Source organism: Eschrichtius robustus, chromosome 2 (genome assembly GCF_028021215.1).
Source record: "Eschrichtius robustus isolate mEscRob2 chromosome 2, mEscRob2.pri, whole genome shotgun sequence".
Taxonomy (NCBI): Eukaryota; Metazoa; Chordata; class Mammalia; order Artiodactyla; family Eschrichtiidae; genus Eschrichtius; species Eschrichtius robustus.
The window spans coordinates 167,994,898-168,017,962 of NC_090825.1; the positions used below are offsets into that span (position 1 = coordinate 167,994,898).

At 41.3% G+C, this 23,065-nt stretch overlaps 1 protein-coding gene across 1 annotated transcript in view; it reads left to right on the forward strand.

Moving 5' to 3' along the window:
• Positions 1-192: 192 nt before the first annotated feature.
• The window catches only part of CALR3 (calreticulin 3), a 30,778-nt gene continuing 7,905 nt past the window's right edge, over positions 193-23,065 (forward strand). The window contains exons 1-5 of the mRNA XM_068534767.1: positions 193-343; positions 553-654; positions 3,020-3,223; positions 16,748-16,842; positions 22,259-22,447. Of these exons, the coding sequence (XP_068390868.1) occupies positions 253-343; positions 553-654; positions 3,020-3,223; positions 16,748-16,842; positions 22,259-22,447 (681 nt within the window). The 5' untranslated portion in view covers positions 193-252. The remainder of the gene's footprint in view (positions 344-552; positions 655-3,019; positions 3,224-16,747; positions 16,843-22,258; positions 22,448-23,065) is intronic.

Below are 23,065 nucleotides of genomic sequence, written 5' to 3' on the forward strand. Positions count from 1 at the left end.
GTCAGGGCGAAAGAGACTACACCTCCCGGTGCTCCCCGCGCCCCAACGACCAATAGCGCTCCACGTCACAATCGCGAGGCGTCATGGGAATGGTAGTTTGAAGGGGGACCCGGCGTGCACCGCGCGTCAAGGCCCAATGGTGTCTCGGGTCACAATCGCGAGGCGTGACGGGAGTAGTTCCGGGAAGGGCTTGGCGCGCCGCGGAGACTCCTGTGCGCAAAGGGGTGGTTACGACGTGGCTGCGCCTTTTCCATGGCCTACGCTCGTGTCCCCCTATGGGCAGTCTGTGTGCTGCGGGTGGCGCTGGCAACAGTCTACTTCCAGGAGGACTTTCTAGATGGAGGTGAAGGGGCTACGCCCGTGGCGGAGGCTTAAGCTCCCTCATACCCCAATGCCCAACGGATGGCCCGAGTTGCCATTGGCTCCGCCTGTCGCCGAGGGATCGGTGGTGGCAAAACCTCGAAACTTCGAAGCCTCGAGGGCCCCCATCACTCTCCCCACGACCCAGATTAACAGTTTTCATCCCTAACCGGTGTTATTTCCCCCCAACAGAGCGCTGGAGGAACCGATGGGTGCAGTCCACCAATGACTCCCAATTTGGGTATTTTAGACTCTCATCCGGGAAATTTTATGGTCATAAAGAGAAAGACAAAGGTTAGTGTAGGACTCGTGAGAAAATCAAGCTGAATGTTAAACCCCCCATAGCAACCTTTCAAGGTAGGTGTGGCACAGCCCTAACACCCATTTCACAGGTCGGGAAACAGGCATGGGTAGGGTCTTTTTGTTTTCTCTCTCTTTTCTTGACCAAGATAACCCCTCTTTACAAGCACTAGTCAAATGGGTTTGGAGAGCCGAGGGTCTTGCCCTACAGAAGGAAAAACTTTAGAAGGTACTTCTCTTTTTTATTTTCACGTTAAAAAGAAGAACAGGGTAAAAGTTATATGCCGTCAAGCACACGGATCTTTGGGGGTCCAATAGGATGAATGTTTACAACTGCACACTGAGGTCAAGATAGGAACGTTTTCAGGCCCCACCTCCTCCATCCCCAGAGTCTTCCCTTCTGGCCTACCCACCCCCCCCCCCCCCCCGCAAGTCAGTAGTCTCCAAGTACCAAGAATAACCTCTATTCTGGCTTCTCATTCCTGATGATCAAAGGTAGGCAAACTACAGCTCCTCTACTGCCTGTTTTTTGTACAACCAGTTAGCTGAGAGTGGTCTCTACGTTTTTTAATTGTTGGAGAAAAATAGAAAGGGGAATAGTATTTTGTGATGCATAAAAATTACACAAAATTCAATGAAATGCCTGAAATTTCAGGGTCCATAAATAAAGTGTTAGTGGAACACAGCCATTCTCCTTCATTTGCATACAGTCTATGGCTGCTTTCAGGCTGCAAAGGCAGAAATGAGTAATTAGGACGGAGAAGGAATGGCTCCCAAAGTGTAAAGCATTTATTCCCTGGCCTTAACAGAAAAAAGTTTGCCAACCTCTGATTTAGATGAAAAATTTCCCTCTTCACCACCTTCCACTCAACTTCCATCTTGGCCCTGTTACTCCAGTGTTGCCCTCATTGTTTTGTGGATACACGTTGTTCCAAATTGTCAGGCTGTAATGGCAAAAATGGAGTGAAAATAACAAGGTGGTCTATGAAGCTTGTCCAGGGAGCGGGGTTGTCATTTGGTTTTTTCCCACAATGTTTTTCCTTCCTGAGACTCTGTGCGTTTCATTCATTCCAGCACTTGTCTACTGAGAGCAGACACAGGCAAGGCACTGAGGATACCGGTTAATTTGACCCCTTTCATTGTGGTCTCCCAGGACCATAACATAGAAGCCATGGATGGAAAGATCAATAGAATTTAACCAGACAGAGATGGGTGAGAGGTGATGGTGGTGGCTGAGGAGTGTGGTGAGACACAGAGGGAGGTGGTGAGTCAGATGGCCTTAGGAATTGCCTGGATGGTAGGGGAAGGGGCTACAGATCACCTGAGAAAGGGAAGAGTGGGGGAAGAAAGTAGGAGAGAGAGAGAGATAGGTTTGGGAGTGGGGAGTCAACCGTGAGTTCAGTCTTAGACATACTGACACAAAATGCCAGGTTCATTAATGATGGCTCTCAGTATAGGCAGTTATGGAGGCTAGAGTATGTTGCAAGGAAGGGTAGGTTATAAGAAGACTAGCTCTGTTTTCAGGTTTGTCTTTTTTTTTTTTTTAACTTAAGTATAGTTGATTTATAATATCATGTTAGTCTTAGGTGTACAGTACAGTGATTCACTTATATATATATTTCACATTCTTTTATAGATTATTACAAAATATTGAGTAGAGTTCCCTGTGCTATACAGTAGGTCCTTGTTGTCAGGTTTGTCTTATACTCCAGTATAAGATGAGGAATTGGTACAGAGCCTTTTGGCTACTGAAAAGGGGTTTTTGGTCTTGAAGTGAACGGCTAAACTTATAAAGTACAAGAAGATTCAGATGACAAAAGGATGGTATCTTCATAAAAAGAGCCACCACACAGATGACACCCAAGGACCAGCTCATCCAGTGCAGTGAAGCACTTTTTTTTCCCCCAGATCAGCACTGTGTCCTCCATCAGCTGTTGTGTCTCTTAAATAGCTGTTTTAAAATGAGAATTAAGGAAAAGAAGTAGAATGTTCCATTTTCTAATCAAGCTGTCACAAAAGCTTCCTTGTACATTCCCACCCCTTGGAAAATGAAGGGAAGCAAAATTAATCTTTTAACTATAATTAGATTGCATATTTGTCAGTTATAACTTAAGACCTAACAGTGGTATATTAAGTACAGAAACATGTACATGAGTATGTGAAATAGAAGTTCTGTGGCAGCAGAGAGCCTGTTAGTGATATGCCCATTGTATATCATTGTACAAATGTGCTATAGGTGCAGGATCAACATAAATGGTTGGAAGGCTTATTATCAGGGGTGGGGGAGGACAAAAATTTAATTCCCTGCATTGCTGAGCAGTGTCATTCCTAACCCTTCATGTGTACTTTTTATTTAAAGGTCTGCAGACCACTCAAAATAGCCGATTCTACGCCATCTCTGCACGGTTCAAACCATTTAGCAATAAAGGGAAGACTCTGATCATTCAGTACACCGTGAAACATGAGCAGAAGATGGACTGTGGAGGGGGCTACATTAAGCTCTTCCCTGCAGATGTGGATCAGAAGAACCTGAATGGAAAATCCCAGTACTATATTATGTTTGGTGAGTTTAGATAGTATGGACAACCATTTCTTGTGATTTTGAAAACCCTTCCACCTGTAGGATCCTTAGACTGACTTTGCTAAAGTTGTGTTGAGTTTATCTAACTAAAGGTTTCTAGTACTGTTAAACCTAATTAGTATTAAAAAAGGCGACTGTACCGTTCTTTTGTTCTTGGGAGAAAGTTATTTATTCAACATTAATGTAGCCCCAAGTATTTTGAAAGCCTCAGGAGTCAGTAAACCTTGGCCATGGGCCAAATCGGCCCACAGCCTGTGTTTGTTATGGCCCATGAACTGAGAATGGTTTTTTTAATTTTTTGGCTGCACTGCATGGCTTGCAGGATCTCAGTTCCCTGACCAGGGATTGAATCCGGGCCACAGCAGTGAAAGCCCAGAATCCTAACCACTAGGCAACCAGGGAACTTCCTGCTTTTTAACATTTTTGGATGATTAAAAAAAATCAAAAGAAGGACAATACTTTTGACCCATGAAAATAATATGAAACTCAAATTTCAGTGTCCGCAAATGAAGTCTTATTGGAATGCAGCCTCACTCGGTTCATTTACATCTTGTCTATGGCTGCTTTCAAGCAGCAGTGGCAGAGTTGAATGGTCATGACAGAGAGTATATAGCTCACAAAACCAAAAATATTTACTGTCTGGCTCCTTACAGAAAAAGGAGATCGTTGACCCCTGGAATACATTAAATGTCTCCTGTCACTAGGAGTAATTGATTAACATCTGTGCTGGAATTGGGAAGGGACCACATTGGGCTGCAGGAACTAGACATAACTGAAATGTGTGGATTCAAAAACGTTTAAGAATGAAGAGGATTCTGGGAAGATGGGGGAATAGGAAGCACCAGGAATCTGTCTCCCCACCTAGACAAGACAACATTCTTGCACTGGCAGAATCTGTCTTATGTAACAGGGAACTATGGAGTCTGTGGAAGTATTGCAACTTCCAGTAGAAAACTGGGGAGGTCAATTTGGGTGAATTTCAGTTCTTAGCACAGTAGTACCTACCCATTCCCACCTCCAGCCACATGGCAGACAGACAGCTGTGCACCAGGTTCCTGGAGCAGCTTTTACGGGAGCCAGGGTAGGCAAAAAGGACCCTGTCCTCTAAATATCAAGGATCTGAACTCTGATGGCTGATTGCCCCTTCTTATTGCAGAGGCGCAGAAAAAGAGATGGGCAGCCATTGTTGTTAAACACACCCCCATTGTTGTAAGCCTCTCCCCCTCCAGCTGAAATGATTTCCAGGAGACTTAAAGGGCCAGAACCCTTCCCTCCCACCCTTCATTTTTCACCTTTTCCCCTTTAGGAAGCTAGACATTAAAGACTAGGACATTAAAAAACAACTACATATGCAGGGAAAATTAGAAAATGACTACACATACACAGGAAAACACTCAGAAAAGACCTGAGAAAACCTTAAGTTTACATCCCAGGCTGACCCTTGGTACAGAGCCAGCCTTCAACAATCAGTCAAAAAACCAACAACAACACAGCAAACCCTGTGGAAGGAGGAGAATCCGATTTCCAGACTTACCATTATTAGACTCATATGTCCAGCGTTTAACAAATAATCACAAGGTATACAAAGAAACAGGAAAGTGTGGCCCATTCAAATGAGAAGAATAAATCAACATAAACTGTCCCTGAAAAAAAGACCTAATGGCAGATCTGTTAGACTTAAATAACTGTCTGAATGATGCTAAAAGAACTAAATGAAGATGTAGTGAAAGTCAAGAAAAATGAGAGTAAAATGGAAATATCAGTAAGGAGATAGAATACTTAACAAGAAACCAAAATCAAATTCTGGAGCTGAAAAGTAAACTGACGTGAAGAGTTCGCTAGAAGAGTCAAAGGCAGATTTGAGCAAGCAGAAGAAAGAATCAGAGATCTTGAAGATAGGATAATGGAAATTATCAAGGCTGAGGAACAGAAAGAAACAAGATTGAAGGAGAGCAAACAGAGGCTAAGGGACCTGTGGGACACCATCAAACAGACCAATGTACACATTTTGGGAGTCACAGAAGGAGAAGAGAGAGAAAAAGGAGCAGAGGAAGAGAATATTTGAAAAAACAAAGGCTGAAAACTTCAACATTTGATGAAATACATGAATATAAATATCCAAGAAGCTCTATGAACTCCAGGTAAGATGAACTCAAAGAGGTCCACACCAAGACACAGTGTAATCAAACTTGCAAAAAGCAAAGACAAAGAATGTTGAAAGCAGCAAGAGGGAAGCAAATCATCTCATACAAGGCATTTGCAATAAGCTTATCAGCAGATTTCTCATCAGAAACTTTGGAGGCCAGAAGATAGTGGATTCAAAGTGAAAAGAAAAAAAAACTCTCAACGAAAACTCATATTTGGTAAAACTGTCCTTCAAAAATGTGGAAAAATTAAGACAGAAAAGCTGAGGGAGTTTGTAACCACTAGAACTGCCTTGCAAGAAATGCTCAAGGGAGTCCTGCAAGGTGAAATGAAAGGACACTCACTAGACAGTAACTCAAACCTATATGGAGAAATAAAAATCTCAATAAAGGTAAATATAAAAGCTAGTATTATTTAACAATGGTTTATAACTACACTTTTTGTTTTCTACATGATTTAAGAGAGTAATACATTTAAGGAAAAACAATTATTTGTGTAAAAGATAATATTACTGTAACTTTGGTTTGTAACTACAAATCTAGTTTTCTACATAATTTAAGAGACTAATGCATTTTAAAGAATAATTAGTTTATGTTTTAGGGGACACAGCATATAAAGATGTAACTTTGTGACATCAGTAACTAGCTAGATGGACTAAGGGAAGAAGAGAGAAGACTCAAATTACTAAAATCAGAAATGAAAGTGGGGTTGTTACAACCTTGTCTACAGAAATAAAAGGGATTATAAGAGAGTACTATGAATATTTATACACCAAAAAGTTGGATAACCTAGATGAAAGAGACAGATTCCTAGAAACACAAAACCTACCAAGACTCAATCACAAAGAAATAGGAAATCTGAATAGACCTATAAGTCGTAAGGAAATTGAAGCAGTAAACAAGATTATCCCAATGAAGAAAAGCCTTGTCTCAACAAAGTGAGTATATAGGGAATATACCTCAACATAGTAAAGGCCATATATGACAAACCTACAGCCAACATTATATTCAGTGGTGAAAAGCTGAAAGCATTTCCTCTAAGATCAGGAACGAGATAAGGATGCCCACTCTTGCCACTTTTATTCAACATAGTATTGGAAGTTTTGGCTACAGCAATCAGAGAAGAAAAAGAAATAAAAGGAATCCAAATTAGAAAGGAAGAGGTACAACTGTCACTGTGTGCAGATGACATGATACTATACATAGACAATACTAAAGACACTGCCAAAATACTACTAGAACTAATAAATTCAGTAAAACTGCAGGATATAAAGTTAATATACAGAAATCTGTTTTCTTTCCATACACCAACAACAAACTATCAGAAAAATTAGGAAGACAAACCCATTTACAATTGCATCAAAAAGAATAAAATACCTAGGAATAAATCTAAGGAGGTAAAAGTCCTGTGCTCAGAAAACTATAAGGCACTGAAGAAAGAAATTGAAGATGACACAAACAAATTGAAAGGTATACCTCATGGATTGGAAGAATTAGTATTGTTAAAATATCCATCTTCCCCAAGGCAATGTACAGATTCAATGCAATCCCTATCAAAATACCAATGGCATTTTTCACAAACTAGAACAAATAATTCTAAAATATGTATGGAAATACAAAAAACCCCAAATAGGCAGAACAATTTTGAGAAAGAGTAACAAAGCTGGAGATACCACACTCCCTGATTTCAAACTATACTACAAAGCTTATAGTAATCAAAACAGTATGGTACTGGCACAGAAACAAGCACATAGATCAGTGAAACAGAATAAAGATTCCAGAAATGAACCCATGCTTATATATGTCAATTAATCCACAACAAAAAAGGCAAAAGCTTACAATGGGAAAAAGACAGCCTCTTCAATAAATAGTTTTGGGAAAACTGGGCTACTCTCTCACTATATACAAAAATAAACTCAAAATGGATTAAAGACTTAAATTACTACCTGAAACTGTAAAACACCTAGAAGAAAACAGGCAGTATGCTCTTTGACTTCAGCTTAAGCAATATTTTTTTTGCATCTGTCTCCTCAGGCAAGGGAAACAAAAGCAAAACTAAATAAATGGGACTACATCAAACTCAAAAGCCTTTGCACAGTGAAGGAAACCACGAACAAAATGAAAAGGCAGCCTACTGAATGGGAGAGGAGATTTGCAAATGATAGATTCGATAAAGAGTTAATATCCAAAATAAAAGAATTCATAGAACTCAACATCAAAAAAAAAAACAAACCCCAATTAAAAAATGGGCAGAGGACCTGAATTGACATTTTTCCAAAGAAGACATACAGATGGCCAAAAGACACATGAAAGATGCTCAACATCACTAATCATCAGAGAAATGCAAATCAAAACCACAATGAGATATCACCTCACACCTGTCAGAATGGCTATTATCAAAAAGACAACAAATAACAAGTGTTAGTGAGGGTGTGGAGAAAAGGGAACTCTTGTGCTCTTTTGGTGGGAATTTAAATTGGTGCAGCCACTATAGAAAATGGATGGAGGTTCATTAAAAAAAACTTAAAAATAGACCTAACATATGATCCAACAATTCCACACTGGGTATTTTTCCAAAAAAAACAAAAACACTAATTTTAAAAGATATATGCTCCCCTATGTTCATTGCAGCATTATTTCCATTAGCCAAGATATGGAAGGAATATAAGTGCCCATCAATAAATGAGTGGATAAAGAAGATGTATATATACAATGGAATATTACTCAGTCATAAAAAAGAATGAAATCTTTCTATTTGTGACAACACAGATGGACTTAGAGGGTTTTATGCTAAGTGAAATAAGTCAGAGAAAGACAATACTATATGATTTCACTTATATGTGGAATCTAAAAACCAAAGCAAATGAACAAATACAACAAAATAGAGAGTCATAAATGTAGAGAACAGGTGGTTGCCAGAGGGGAGGAGGGTGAAGGGATGAGTAAAATAGGCGATGGAGATTAAGAGGTACAAATTTCCAGTTGCACAATAAGTGAGCCACAGGGATGAAATGTACAGCATGGGGAATATAGTCATATATAATAATGTAATTTCTTTGTATGGTAACAAAGTAATTAGACTTATCATGGTGACCATTTTGTAATGTATAAAAATACTGAATCACTATTTTCTGCACCAGGAACTAACATAATGTTGTAGGACAATTATATTGCACAAGCAAACTCATAGAAAAGGAGATCAGATTTGTGGTTACCAGAGGTGGGCATGGAGGAGGGGGAATGGGATGAAGGTGGTCAAAAGGTACAAACTTCCAGTTATAAGACAAATAAATACTAGGGTTGTAATGTACAGTATGATTAATATTCTTAACACTGCTGTATGTTATATATGAAAGTTGTTGATAGAGTAAATCCTAAGAGTTCTCATCACAAGGAAAAAATACTTTTTTTTTTGTTCTGTACCTATATGAGATGATGGATGTTCACTAAATTTATTGTCATCATTTCATGGTATATGTAAGTCAAATCATTATGTTGTGTATATTAGGCTTATACAGTTCTGTATGGCAATTATATTTCAATAAAACTGGAAGAGAAAGGAAGGAAGGAAGGCTGGCTCTGAATCTGATGGTTTCACTGGTGAATTCTACCAAACATTGAAAGAATACCAGTCCTTCTCAAACTTTTCCAAAAAATTGAAGAAGAGGGAACACTTCCTAACTCATTCTATGGTGCCAACATTACCCTAATACCAAAACCAAAGACACTACAAGAAAACACTGATGCAAATCCTCAACAATATACTACTAAACAGAATTCAGCAACATATTAAAAGAATTATACAACATGACCAAGTGGCATTTATTCCTGGGATGCAAGTATGGTTTGACATATGAAAATCAATGTAATATGCCACATCAACAGAATGAAGGGGGAAAAACGATCATCACATTTGATGCAGAAAAAGCATTTGACAAAATTCAACACCTTTTCATGATAAAAACACTCAACAAACTAGGAATAATAGGAAATTAATTCAATGTAATAAAAGGCATATATGAAAACCCCACAGTGAACATACTCAGAAGAACTCAAAGTGTTTCCTCTAAGATCTGGAACAAGGCAAGGATGCCTGTTTTCCCACTTCTATTCAACATAGTACTGGAAGTTTTAGCCAGAGCAATTAGGCAAGAAAAAGAAAAGAAATTGGAAAATAAGAAGTAAAATTATCTGTTTGCAGATGATATGATATGTAGAAAGCCCTAAAGCTTGCACAGAAAAACCCTATTAGAACTAATGAATGAATTCAGCAAAGTAGCAGGATACAAAGTCAACATGTTAAAAAACAAAACCAAAAACAGTTGCATTCCTATAAACAATGAATAATCTGAAAGGGAAATTACAAAAACAGTGTCATTTACAGTGGCATCCAAAGGAGTAAAATACTTAGTAATCATCTTAACCAAGGAAGTGAGAGACTTGTCTAATGAAAACTACACACTATTGCTGGAAGAAGTTAAGACATAAATAAATGGGAACACATCCCATGTTTGTGGATTGGAAGACTTAATATTGTTAAAATGTCAATACTACCCAAAGCAATCTACAATTTCCAAAGCAATTCAATCCAATCCCTATCAAAATTCCAATGACTGGGACTTCCCTGGTGGCACAGTGGTTGGGAATCCGCCTGCCAATGCAGGGGACACGGGTTTGATCCCTGGTCCGGGAAGATCCCACATGCTGCAGAGCAACTAAGCCCATGCACCACAACTACTGAGCCTGTGCTCTAGAGCCTGCAAGCCACAATTACTGAGCCCGTGTGCCACAACTACTGAAGACTGCACGCCTAGAGCCTGTGTTCTGTAACAAGAGAAGCCACTGCAGTGAGAAGCCTGCGCACCACAATGAAGAGTAGCCCCTACTCGCCAGAACTAGAGGAAGCCAGTGCACTGCAATGAAGACCCAACACAGCCTAAAATAAATAAATAAATAAATAATTCTAAATAAATAAAATGGTTGATTTTTAGATAATCAACAAGGACGTACTGTATAGCACAGGGAGCTCTACTCAATACTCTGTAATAACCTATATGGGAAAAGAATCTGAAAAAGAGTAGATATATGTATATGTATAACTGAATCACTTTGCTGTACACCTGAAACTAACACAACATTGTAAATCAACTATACTCCAATATAAAATAAAAATTAAACTATATATATATATATATATTTTTTTTTTAAAGAGGTAATTCCCTGGTGGTCCAGTGGTTAGGACTCTGCGCTTTCACTACCAAGGGTCCAGTTTCCATCCCTGGTCGAGGAACTAGGATCCCGCAAGCTGTGCGGTGTAACCAAAAAAAGAAAAAGAAAGAAAGAAAGAAAGAAAATAAATAAATAAAATGGTTGATTTTATGTGATGTGAATTTTGCCTCAATAAATTAAAAGGGTTTGGGAATTGCATGACAAAGGAACTCCATGGCTGATGATTTTTAATGCTGTCACAGCCTAAAAGCCCATCTCGCCTCTTTCTTTGCCAGAACCACATTCAGGCCGCAACCAACTCCCCAGGACAGCCTTGGTGTCGGCGGGTCATTTGGTGAGCCGCACTGGGGCACAATTTTGGTGGCACTGTCCTGCCCTCCCATTTCAGTGTCCCCATGTCTTACACATCCTGTTCACACTAAAGCTGAAGTGAGACAGGATATCCAGGGACTTGAAAGTAGGGTTTGCTGAGAGGTGACTCAGGAAGATGGATTCTCTAAGTGCCTGCCCCTCCGAGCCTGTGATTTCCCCTTTGGTGGAAGGTACTTAGAGTAGTCAAAATCATAGAGGTAGAAAGTAGAATGGTGGTTGCCAGGGGCTGGGGAGAAAGGAAGATGGAGAGTTATTGCTTAATGGATATAGAGTTTCAGTTTTACAAGATGAAAAGTGTTATGGGGATTGATGGTGGTGATGGTTGCCTAACAATGTGAATGTGTTTAATACCACTGAACTGTACACTAAAAATGGCTAAGATGGTAAATTTTGTGTTGTACGTATTTTGCCACAATAAAAAAAAGGTGGAAAAAAAAAGCTTTAAGGATGAAAATGTATTTTTAAAATATCCATCCATAATCCAGATTTGGGGACTTATTCTTTAAAATTATTTTCTCTCATGTGACGTTTTCCCATGCTTATTTTAAGTTTTTTCGTGATAAGGATCAGGCTTGAGACACCTAGTTATGCTGTCCTTATATTTATATATACAGCTGGTCTTGGTGTTATTGTAGAAGTAGAAAGAATATTATTTTATTAAATATTAGATTACTTCTTAGATTTAGATCTAATTCTGCTCTGTCATTTTGGAGAGTGAGGCAACTTCTCCAAGGACACAGCATTAGATTGATCCAAAGTTTCCACAGAGTGCGCAGTCCCCAACTCCCTGCCCAGAGTTCTCTCTAACTGCCACGCCTCACATTTACTCTTTTTAAAAATATTTATTTATTTATTTATTTATTTATTTATTTATTTATTTATTTATGGCTGTATTGGGTCTTCGTTGCTGTGTGCGGGCTTTCTCTAGTTGCAGCGAGCGAGTGCTACTCTTCGTTGCGGTGCGCAGGCTTCTCATTGTGGTGGCTTCTCTTGTTGCGGAGCACGGGCTCTAGGCCCGTGGGCTTCAGTAGTTGCTGCATGTGGGCTCAGTAGTTGTGGCTCGGGCTCTAGAGGACAGGCTCAGTAGTTGTGGTGCACAGGCTTAGTTGCTCCGCGGCATGTGGGATCCTCCCGGACCAGGGTTCAAACCTGTGTCCCCTGCACTGGCAGGCGGATTCCTAACCACTGCGCCACCAGGGAAGTCCCTCACATTTACTCTTGAATTTAAAATCTGGAATGGAAAAGGTCTTTATTAGATTAAAAAATAAATTTAAATGTCTCGGTTTTGGTTATTGTTATTATTCTCTTAAAACAGGATGGCAGAGATATCTGACAAAAAAATAATACCTACTGAATTAGAGGTGATTTCACAAGTATTTGATTTAGTTAGATTTAGTAAATAAAATAACCACAAATATCCACCAAAATAGTACTTTTAAATATACACAGCATGTCTGCTACATTTAAATTGCAAAGCAGCATATGTTGGAGTAAAATATATATATATATGTATATATATATATATATATATATACATATATATATATATATATATATATATATTTGTAAATTTTCTGCATTATTTTGCTTTTAACTCAAAATCAGTTACATTTTACCCAAACCCGTTGTGTCACTATTAAAACACTTCCTGTGATTTCTCAGCTCTAGCCTTTGGTTTGAGAGCAGCTTGCTGGTGTTGAAGAGGAAGAGAGAAATATGTTTTATTGGGCCCTTGCCAGGGGCCTTACCCATGCAATCTTAGATTATGTGTAAAACCCTAGGAAATGGGTAACACAGCCCCCATTTTGCAAATAAGGAAACTGAGGCTCAGAAAGATTAAAATACTTGCCCAAAGTCAGGTCAGCCCAATTTCAGAGCCCATCTGCCTACCCCATTCTTCACAAAAATCCATTACTGCATAACTATTTTATGATTGCTGTTAATGGAAAATGTCCAGATATTTCTGGTCAGATCTGGGCACATTCTGAAGCTGAATTTAATTGTAAAAGTATGTAGGTGCTTAGGAATAGAGAGGAAAATTCTGACCAATTTCGAAGGAAAAATAAATTTCATGTTTCAATCCTGAGATAATAGACTTTCATACAAATAGTTTACATAGCTTTTGTTTTAAAAAATTGAACTGGAATGTTTTCCAGCAATGACAAAAAAGAAAATTACATAAACCACGCGTCCTCCGGGAACTCAACTGGGAGATAGATGTGGTGTTTTTTGTCGGTTCCGTAGATGCTATTTCCAAGTAAAATGTCGCATCTACTCTGGCAAATTGATAATATTCTTTAAGTAATTATGTGAAGCCTAGACTTCTCTTATTTAATCTGGAGGTTCATCACTGCAAGTTCTAGAAGAAGTCACAGTCATCTGCTTGTGTTTACACAGGGTTTGTTCACAGGGGTGGGTGCAGGCCTGGGTCAGTGAATGTGGTGGAATTCCGTCTGAGACAGAAAGACACGCAGATACTTTAGTACATTCCTATGGCTTAAAGTCAATGAAACCGCAGCAGGGTAATTCCAAACAGTCTCGGAAGGTTTGACAGATTTTCCACATCTCTCCTGTAAACCTTGCTTAGAATATTCAGAACTTCTTTGTCTCTGAGCAGGGAATACAGTGTCCTACAGCATTCCATTTCCCTAGTGACTGAAACTTATGTGCCAATTTAAAAATCATTAACTTTTTTTTTTTAAATATCTTTGTTGGGGTATAATTGCTTTACAATGGTGTGTTACTTACTGCTTTATAACAAAGTGAATCAGCTATACATATACATATATCCCCATATCTTCTCCCTCTTGCATCTCCCTCCCACCCTCCCTATCCCACCCCTATAGGAGGTCACAAAGCACCGAACTGATCTCCCTGTGCTATGCAGCTGCTTCCCACTAGCTATCTATTTTACATTTGGTGGTATATATAAGTCCATGCCACTCTCTCACTTCTTCCAAGCTTACCCTTCCTCCTCCCTGTGTTCTCAAGTCCATTTTCTACGTCTGTGACTTTATTCCTGTCCTGCCCCTAGGTTCTTCAGAACTTTTTTTTTTTTTTTTAGATTCCATATATATGTGTTAGCATACAGTATTTGTGTTTCTCTTTCTGACTTACTTCACTCTGTATGACAGACTCTAGGTCCATCCACCTCACTACAAATAACTCAATTTCGTTTCTTTTTATGGCTGAGTAATATTCCATTGTATATATGTGCCACATCTCCTTTATCCATTCATCTGTCGATGGACACTTAGGTTGCTTTCATATCCTGGCTATTGTAAATAGAGCTTCAATAAACATTGTGGTCCATGACTTTTTTTGAATTATGGTTTTCTCAGGGTATATGCCCAGTAGTGGGATTGCTAGGTTGTATGGTAGTTCTATTTTTAGTTTATTAAGGAACCTCCATACTGTTCTCCATAGTGCCTGTATCAATTTACATTCCCACCAACAGTGCAAGAGTGTTCCCTTTTCTCCACACCCTCTCCAGCATTTATTGTTTGTAGATTTTTTGATGACGGCCATTCTGACTGGTGTGAGGTAATAACTCATTGTAGTTTTGATTTGCATTTCTCTAATGATTAGTGATGTTGAGCATCCTTTCATGTGTTTGTTGGCAATCTGTATATCTTCTTTGGAGAAATGTGTATTTAGGTCTTCTGCCTATTTTTGGATTGGGTTGTTTGTTTTTCTGATACTGAGCTGCATGGGCTGTTTGTAAAATTTGGAGATTAATCCTTTGTCAGTTGCTTCATTTGCAAATATTTTCTCCCATTCTGAGGGTTGTCTTTTCATCTTGTTTATGGTTTCCTTTGCTGTGCAAAAGCTTTTAAGTTTTATTAGGTCCCATTTGTTTATTTTTGTTTTTATTTCCATTTCTCTAGGAGGTGGGTCAAAAAGGATCTTGCTCTGATTTATGTCACAGAGTGTTCTGCCTGTGTTTTCCTCTAAGAGTTTTATAGTGTCTGGCCTTACATTTAGGTCTTTAATCCATTTTGAGTTTATTTTTGTGTATGGTGTTAGGAAGTGTTCTAATTTCATTCTTTTATGTGTAGCTGTCCAGTTTTCCCAGCACCACTTATTGAAGAGGCTGTCTTTTCTCCATTGTATATTCTTGCCTCCTTTATCAAAAATAAGGTGACCATATGTGTGTGAGTTTATCTCTGGGATGGGCTTTCTATCCTGTTCCATTGATCTATATTTCTGTTTTTGTGCCAGTACCATACTGTCTTGATGACTGTAGCTTTGTAGTATTGTCTGAAGTCCAGGAGCCTGATTCCTCCGGCTCTGTTTTTCTTTCTCAAGATTGCTTTGGCTATTCGGGGTCTTTTGTGTTTCCATACAAATTGTGAAATTTTTTGTTCTAGTTCTGTGAAAAATGCCATTGGTAGTTTGATAGGGATTGCATTGAATCTGTAGATTGCTTTGGGTAGTCATTTTCACAATGTTGAGTCTTCCAATCCAAGAACGTGGTATATCTCTCCATCTGTTTGTATCATCTTTAATTTCTTTCATCAGTGTCTTATAGTTTTCTGCATACAGGTCTTTTTTCTCCTTAGGTAGGTTTATTCCTAGGTATTTTATTCTTTTTGTTGCAATGGTAAATGGGAGTGTTTCCTTAATTTCTCTTTCAGATTTTTCATCATTAGTGTATAGGAATGCAAGAGATTGCTGTGCATTAATTTTGTATCCTGCTACTTTACCAAATTCATTGATTAGCTCTAGTAGTTTTCTGGTAGCATCTTTAGGATTCTCTATGTAAAGTATCATGTCATCTGCAAACAGTGACAGCTTTACTTCTTCTTTTCTGATTTGGATTCCTTTTATTTCTTTTTCTTCTCTGATTGCTGTGGCTAAAACTTCCAAAACTATGTTGAATAATAGTGGTGAGAGTGGACAACCTTGTCGTGTTCCTGATCTTATAGGAAATGGTTTCAGTTTTTCACCATTGAGAACGATGTTGGTTGTGGGTTTGTCATATATGGCCCCTATTATGTTGAGGTAAGTTCCCTCTATGCCTACTTTCTGGAGGGTTTTTATCATAAATGGGTGTTGAATTTTGTCAAAAGCAAAAATCATTAACTTTGAATAGAACTCTTTATAGATTTCTCAGTTCATCGGAACCTATGTACTGATTGTAACCTCTTTTTGGCTTACGATGTGGTGTTATCTTTAAGAATATATATATATATACGTATGTGTGTTGTCTTGGAGCATAGCAATAATAACAACGAATATTGAGCATTGCCATACTAAAAGCTTCACATACATTAGCCCCTTGAATTGGCAAAATAGCTTTGTGAAGTCAAGATTAACACCCCCATTTTACAGACCAGGACACTGAGGCATGGGAGGTGAATATGTTAGTTGCAAATATATCTCAACAGCAAAGGAGAACTGGCATCGGAGCCAGTCAGTCCAGCTCTGAAGCCCTCCTATGGGTACAGGAGCCTTGGTCAGAGCTTCAGAGTGAGGGCCTGAGGCTCAGACAGCACGTGGGGGGACGCTTACTAGACTGTTGTTAGACCTTCCTTCTCTTCCTCACGTTCTGGCTTACACTCCAATCCAAAGTGGCTGCAGTGACCGTGACCTGAACTGAGTGTCACCATCCATTTAAATATCTCCACAAGAACATCTGATTATTCCCAGACATGTAAGCTTCCTGTGCCTTGTATATTATTTCAGGAGAATGGTTGGGGATATCCTGTGGTGATGCATGACAGAAGGAAATTGAGAGCAGTTAATATTTTTTTTGTAGGACCTGATATTTGTGGATTTGATGTCAAGAAAGTTCATGTTATTTTACATTTCAAGAATCAGTATCACTCAAACAAGAAATCAATCAGGTGTAAGGTAAATTCTTTCATATTCAAATCAGTGATCATGTTAAATCTTGCCAGATAATAACGTAAGTTTATAGAAAATAGTTTTGACCTTAAAATATTTAAGTGAACTATGGATGGGCCTTGTCTGTCCTGTCCCTGCTTTCCAGTTTAGCAGGCCTGTTAGAGACACTTGTCCACCACTTTGATTGGTTTGGTTTCCAAAGTTTTTACCCACCGGGAGGGTACACTTCTCACTGTGAGCCATGACATTGATTTATAAAGTGCCCCATAAGGGTTACAACAGGATGGTCACATTTCAGCTATACCCATCATCATTAAGAAAGGAAATATTCAGGGTGAAAAAAAATTCTGGTGAAATTTATCTTCAAAATACCAAAACAATTTAAAATGGGAATATTTCTAAAATGAATGCATACATGCTTTACATTTTTACCCAGGGGATCCTGTGAAAATGACATTTTAGGTCTTAGGGCCTGTTTATAACTCAGTGGCCCTACCGGGGCTTCTCTAAAGAGGCAGCTTGCATTAAGTCCCTGGTGTGTGGGCCTGTGAAGGGGAAGTACACTCCCCAAAGCTCATCCCCCCACACTTTGAAGGTAAGCACCAGGAAGCAGGGACCTGTCCCCTGAGGCATCCCCAGCACCCATAGCCTCTGTGAATCTGGGCAGGAGGCCAGTGTATTTCAAGATCATTGACAGCAAGGAGCGGAAGCATCCATAACCGTCCTTTATTCAGTCTCGACCTGAGCAGGGGGCGCTCGGCATCCTCACAAAGCCCCAGTGAGTCTCTATTGGCAGCATGGTTTCTCGCCGGGTCCTGCCTGCTGACTTGATGGTTCTAAAGGATCAGCAGGTCCCCCATGTACTCAGAGGCCTGACACCCCTCCCTTGAGGGTGGAGGGGAGCTCAAAATCCAGGTCTTCCTCCTCCACCTTAGTGTTGGACCAGAGGACCAGTCTTCATGATATGATTCCTGAGCATTTGTTCAGTTGCAGCTCAGGCATGCAGGAGAGAAAGGGGATGACACTACCAGATGGAGGCTGTGAGGTCTGGCCTGGACTGTGCCTGGGAGGCCAGAGCTCGGTCACCTGGGGGCAGCAAGCCTACGGGGCCCTGAGTGGCGCCGGCAGGCCGACAACTCCCTCAGACAGGTATTGGTATTTCTGCAGCCTGTTAGAAAAATAAGAGACAAGTCTGCTGAAGGAGCCTTGGAGCCTTGGATCATAGCAGCTAGTTAGCATTACGGACTCCTCGGTGAGGTGCAAGTTTATCTTCACGGGGCTCCGATTCACTCTGCAATGCTGTAAAAGAAATGCAGTGGTCAGCCCTCAAGGGTTTTCAAGGAGGAGGTCTGGCCTGCATTGTTAAAAAAAATACCTTGGGAGATTGGTTCAAGATAGCGGAGTAGAAGGACGTGCGCTCACTCCGTCTTGTGAGAACACTGGCATCACAACTAACTGCTGAACAGTCATCGACAGGAAGACACTGGAACTCACCAAAAAAGATACCCCACATCCAAAGACAAAGGAGAAGCCACAATGAGATGGTAGGAGGGGTGCAATCACAATAAAATCAAATCCCCTAACTGCCGGGTGGGCAACTCACAAACTGGAGAACAATTATACCACAGAAGTTCACCACTGGAGTGAAGGTTCTGAGCCCCATGTTAGGCTTCCCAACCTGGGGGTCTGGCAACAGGAGGAGGAATCCCCAGAGAATCGGACTTTGCACTTGATCTTAGCCAAAAGGCCGAGAAGCGATGAGAATCGGACTTTGAAAACTAGCGGGATTTGATTGCAGGACTTTAACAGGACTGGGGGAAACAGAGACTCCACTCTTAGAGGGCACACACAAAGTCTTGTGTGCACCAGGACCCAGGGGAAGGAGCAGTGACCCCATAGGAGACTGAACCAGACCTACCTGCTAGTGTTGATGGGTCTTCTGCAGAGGTGGGGGTGGGTGGCTGTGGCTCACCGTGGGGACAAGGACACTGGCAGCAGAACTTATGGGAAGTACTCACTGGTGTGAGCCCTCCCGGAGTCCTCCATTAGCCCCACCAAAGAGCCTGTAGGCTCCAGTGCTGGGTCGCCTCAGGTCAAACAACCAACAGCGAGGGAACACAGCCCCACCCATCAGCAGACAAGCGGATTAAAGTTTTACTGAGATCTGCCCACCAGAGCAACACCCAGCTCTACCCATCACCAGTCCCTCCCATCAGGAAGCTTGCACGAGCCTCTTAGATAGCCTCAACCACCAGAGGGCAGACAGCAGACGCAAGAAGAACTACAATCCTGCAGCCTGCAGAACGAAAACCACAATCACAGAAAGATAGACAAAATGAAAAGGCAGAGGATTATGTCCCAGATGAAGGAACAAGATAAAACCCCAGAAAAACAACTAAATTCCAGAAAAAGAATTCAGAATAATGATAGTGAAGATGATCCAGGACCTTGGAAAAAGAATGGAGGCAAGGATTGAGAAGATGCAAGAAATGTTTAACAAAGAACTGGAAGAATTAAAGAACAAACAAAGATGAACAATACAATAACTGAAATGAAAAATACACCAGAAGGAATTGATAGCAGAATAACTGAGGGAGAAGAATGGATAAGTGACCTGGAAGACAGAATGGTGGAAATCACTGCTGCAGAACAGAATAAAGAAAAAAGAATGAAAAGAAATGAAGACAGCCTAAGAGACTTCTGGAACAACATTAAATGCACCAACATTCGCATTTTAGGGGTCCCAGAAGGAGAAGAGAGAGAGAAAGGACCTGAGAAAATATTTGAAAAGATTATAGTCGAAAACTTCCCTAACCTGGGAAAGGAAATAGCCACCCAAGTCCAGGAAGTGTGGAGTGTCCCAGGCAGGATAAACCCAAGGAGAAATACACCGAGACACATAGTAATCAAATTGACAAAAATTAAAGACAGAGAAAAATTATTAAAAGCAACAAGGGAAAAACAACAAATAACATACCAGGGAACTCCCATAAGGTTAACAGCTGATTTCTCAGCAGAAACTCTGCAAGCCAGAAGGGAGTGTCACGATATATTTAAAGTGATGAAAGGGAAGAACCTACAACCAGGAATACTCTACCCAGCAAGGCTCTCATTCAGATTTGACGGAGAAATCAAAAGCTTCACAGACAAGCAAAAGCTAAGAGAATTCAGCACCACCAGACCAGCTTTGCAACAAATGCTAAAGGAACTCCTCTAGGCGGGAAAGAGACTAGAAACTTAAAACAACCTTGTACATGTATAGACTGCTATATCAAAACCTCATGGGAACAGCAAACCCCCAAACTGAAATAGATACACACACAAAAAAGAAAAAGCAACCCAAGCACAACACTAAAGATGGTCATCAAACCACAAGAGAGGAGAACAAAAGAGGAAGGAAAGAAAAAAGACCTACCAAAAAAAAAGGAACTTCCCTGGTGGTCCAGTGGTAAAGAATCTGCCTTCCAATGCAGGGGACATGGGTTCGATCCCTGGTCAGGGAACTAAGATCCCACATGCTGCGGGGCAACTAAGCCCGCACGCCACAACTACTGAGCTCACGAGCCTCAACTAGAGAGCCTGTGTGCTGCAAACTACAGAGCCCATGCGCTCTAGAACCTGCGTGCCAAAACTACAGAGCCCAGGCACCCTGGAGCCTGAGCGCCACAACTAGAGAAGTGAAAACCAGCATGCCACAACTAGAGAGAAGCCCGCCTGCAGCAAGGAAGAACCCGCACTCTGCAACTAAGACCCGACGCAGCCAAAAAAAAAAAAAAGAGACCTCGGATGTTCTGGGGAGGAATGGTTGGCGATCAACAGGCAGGGAGATGGGTGAGGTTGTTAGGTCAAGGCTTCAGCGGGATGCAGAACACGGGCGCGTTTTGACAGATGATTCAGGTGTAGGATCCAGAGGACTTGGTGATGTTTGGAATCTGGGTGCTGAGGGTGTGGATGATGACTCTCAGTGGTGTTGCTGTTAAACAGGAGGGGAAATAAAGGCCAAGAAAGGGGTCAGGGCAGACTCAGGGGTCATGTTTAGAACAGTTGGTTGTGAAATCCAGGCAGACATCAAGGTAGAGGTGTCGAACAAATTGTTGGAAACTTTGGGTCTGAAACTTGGCTGATGGTTGGGATTAAAGGTGTTGGCTTGGAGCTGTTTACATATGCGTGGGTGTAGATGTTATCCCTCAGGAGGCTCTGGGCCAGTGGACAAACCCCAGAGGGTGCCAGCCATGGGGCCAGCAAGCCCAAAGTCTAAATTAAGAAAGACAAGTGGAGACAAAGGCAGGCAGAGAGCAGGGGGAAAGCATTTGGAGAATTGTGCACTCAGCTGTCACAGCGGGCTGCAAGGGTTGAGGGGGACACAGAGTAGACTGTAATACTGGTCCCGGGACAGAGTCATTGGCTACGGTGTGGCAGAGCAGAGGGGTACTGAAAAGACGTTTTGATTTGGCTCTTAGCAGGGAGAGACTCCTCCTGACAGAGCCTTTATGCTGGGGCAGTGGTTCCCAAACTTGAGCAGCGTCAGAGACCCTGGAGGGCCTATGAAAGTGGCCAGAGGGTCCACGAGGCTCTGATGCAGCGGTTCGGGGCTGACCTGGGAACGGGCATTGCCCTTGTTCCCCCAGTGCTGCTGCTGCTGTTGGGGTACGGTTCAGGGGTCCCCTCCACTGCTGACAGTCAGATACGTCCTGGGCACCCCCAGCCTCCCCAGACCCCCTCCCATCCACCCTCCAGCCCCCCTTTATTTTATTATTTATTTATTTATTTTTGGCCACGCTGTGTGGCATGCGGGATCTTAGTTCCCCAACCAGGGATCCAACCCGTGCCCCCTGCAGTGGAAGCGTGGAGTCTTAACCACTGGACCGCCAGGGAAGTCCCCAGCCCTCCTTTACTGAATGTTAAATGCTTTCCTTGTGTCCAGCCTGGGGCTTTAACCATGACCAAAAGGCACACCAGGCCTGCCCTCCCCAAGCTTAAATTGTTGGACAATTCAGAGAGTTAAAAATTCTCCCTTGTGTCGAGAAATAGAGTGGGCTTCATTTGGTGTCTTTCAGAATGCAGAGCCGGAAGTTGTTTTGCATGTAACTTTTCATAAGTCCAACAACGCACTGGTCCCTCGGTTTACACCAATCACCCCATCATAACTGCCTGGGGGATTATAGGTGAAAGCCATTGTCTTTGCACAAAAAGGGAATCAGCCACTCAAGAGAAGGCTGCCAGTAGTGAGGAAGTATTCTACAAAGGGGTGAGTCTTCTGTAGGACACCCTTTCATTGTCAAGTCAGCCCCTATTTCTAGAACGTCTCTGCTTGCTGTTTACAACAAGGCTTTGACCCATGACAACTTACGCTGCATATCTTAGACCTGCCTTGAAACGTCAAGGGTCCCATTCTTTTCCTTTTCTCCCCCAAAACATTCAGGTTGATGGCTTCACACACCTCTACACTCTGATTTTAAGACCAGACCTCACTTACGAAGTGAAAATTGATGGTCAGTCGATTGAATCCGGCAGCATAGAGTATGACTGGCAGCTCACATCACTGAAGAGAATGGAGAAGGCTTCAGCAGAGTCTGAGGACTGGGACCAGGCTACAGAGGGCAAATCCCAGGTGTGGAGTTTCCCCGCACAGCTGCTAGAAAGTGTACAAGTGTAGTTCGTAAGTACCCAAGTACCGTACAATTGCTGCATGGCTGGGAATCATGATGACAGCATTACAGCAATCAAAGTGCCCTCCTCAGAGCATATATGCTGAGACCAGCCACACAGCTGCACGCTTCAAGGTATTGTGAAAGAGTTAAAATACCTGAGATGAAAGCAAGTAGGGTTTGTTTTTGTAACCAATGTTATTTTTAAAAAAGGAAAATGTATCAGCAACCTTTATAAAAATGATTTTCTTGTCATTCTGCATTTGAGCATAAGTATTTTTGAGCATCATACTTGTGACTGACAACCAAGAATCAATTATCGTAACAGGTATATATTAGTTTCCTAGGGCTGCCATAAAAAGGACCGCAAACTGGGGCCTTGAAACAACAGAGATGTGTTCTTTCAGTTCTTCTTGAAGCCAGAAGTCAGAAATCAGCAGGGCCGCACACTCCATCTGAAGGGTCTAGGGGAGAATCCTTCTTCGGTTCTTCCAGCTTTTGGTGACTCCCAGCGTTCCTTGGCTGGTAGACACATCACTCCGATCTCTGCCTCCTTTTCCACATAGCCTTCTCCTCTTCTT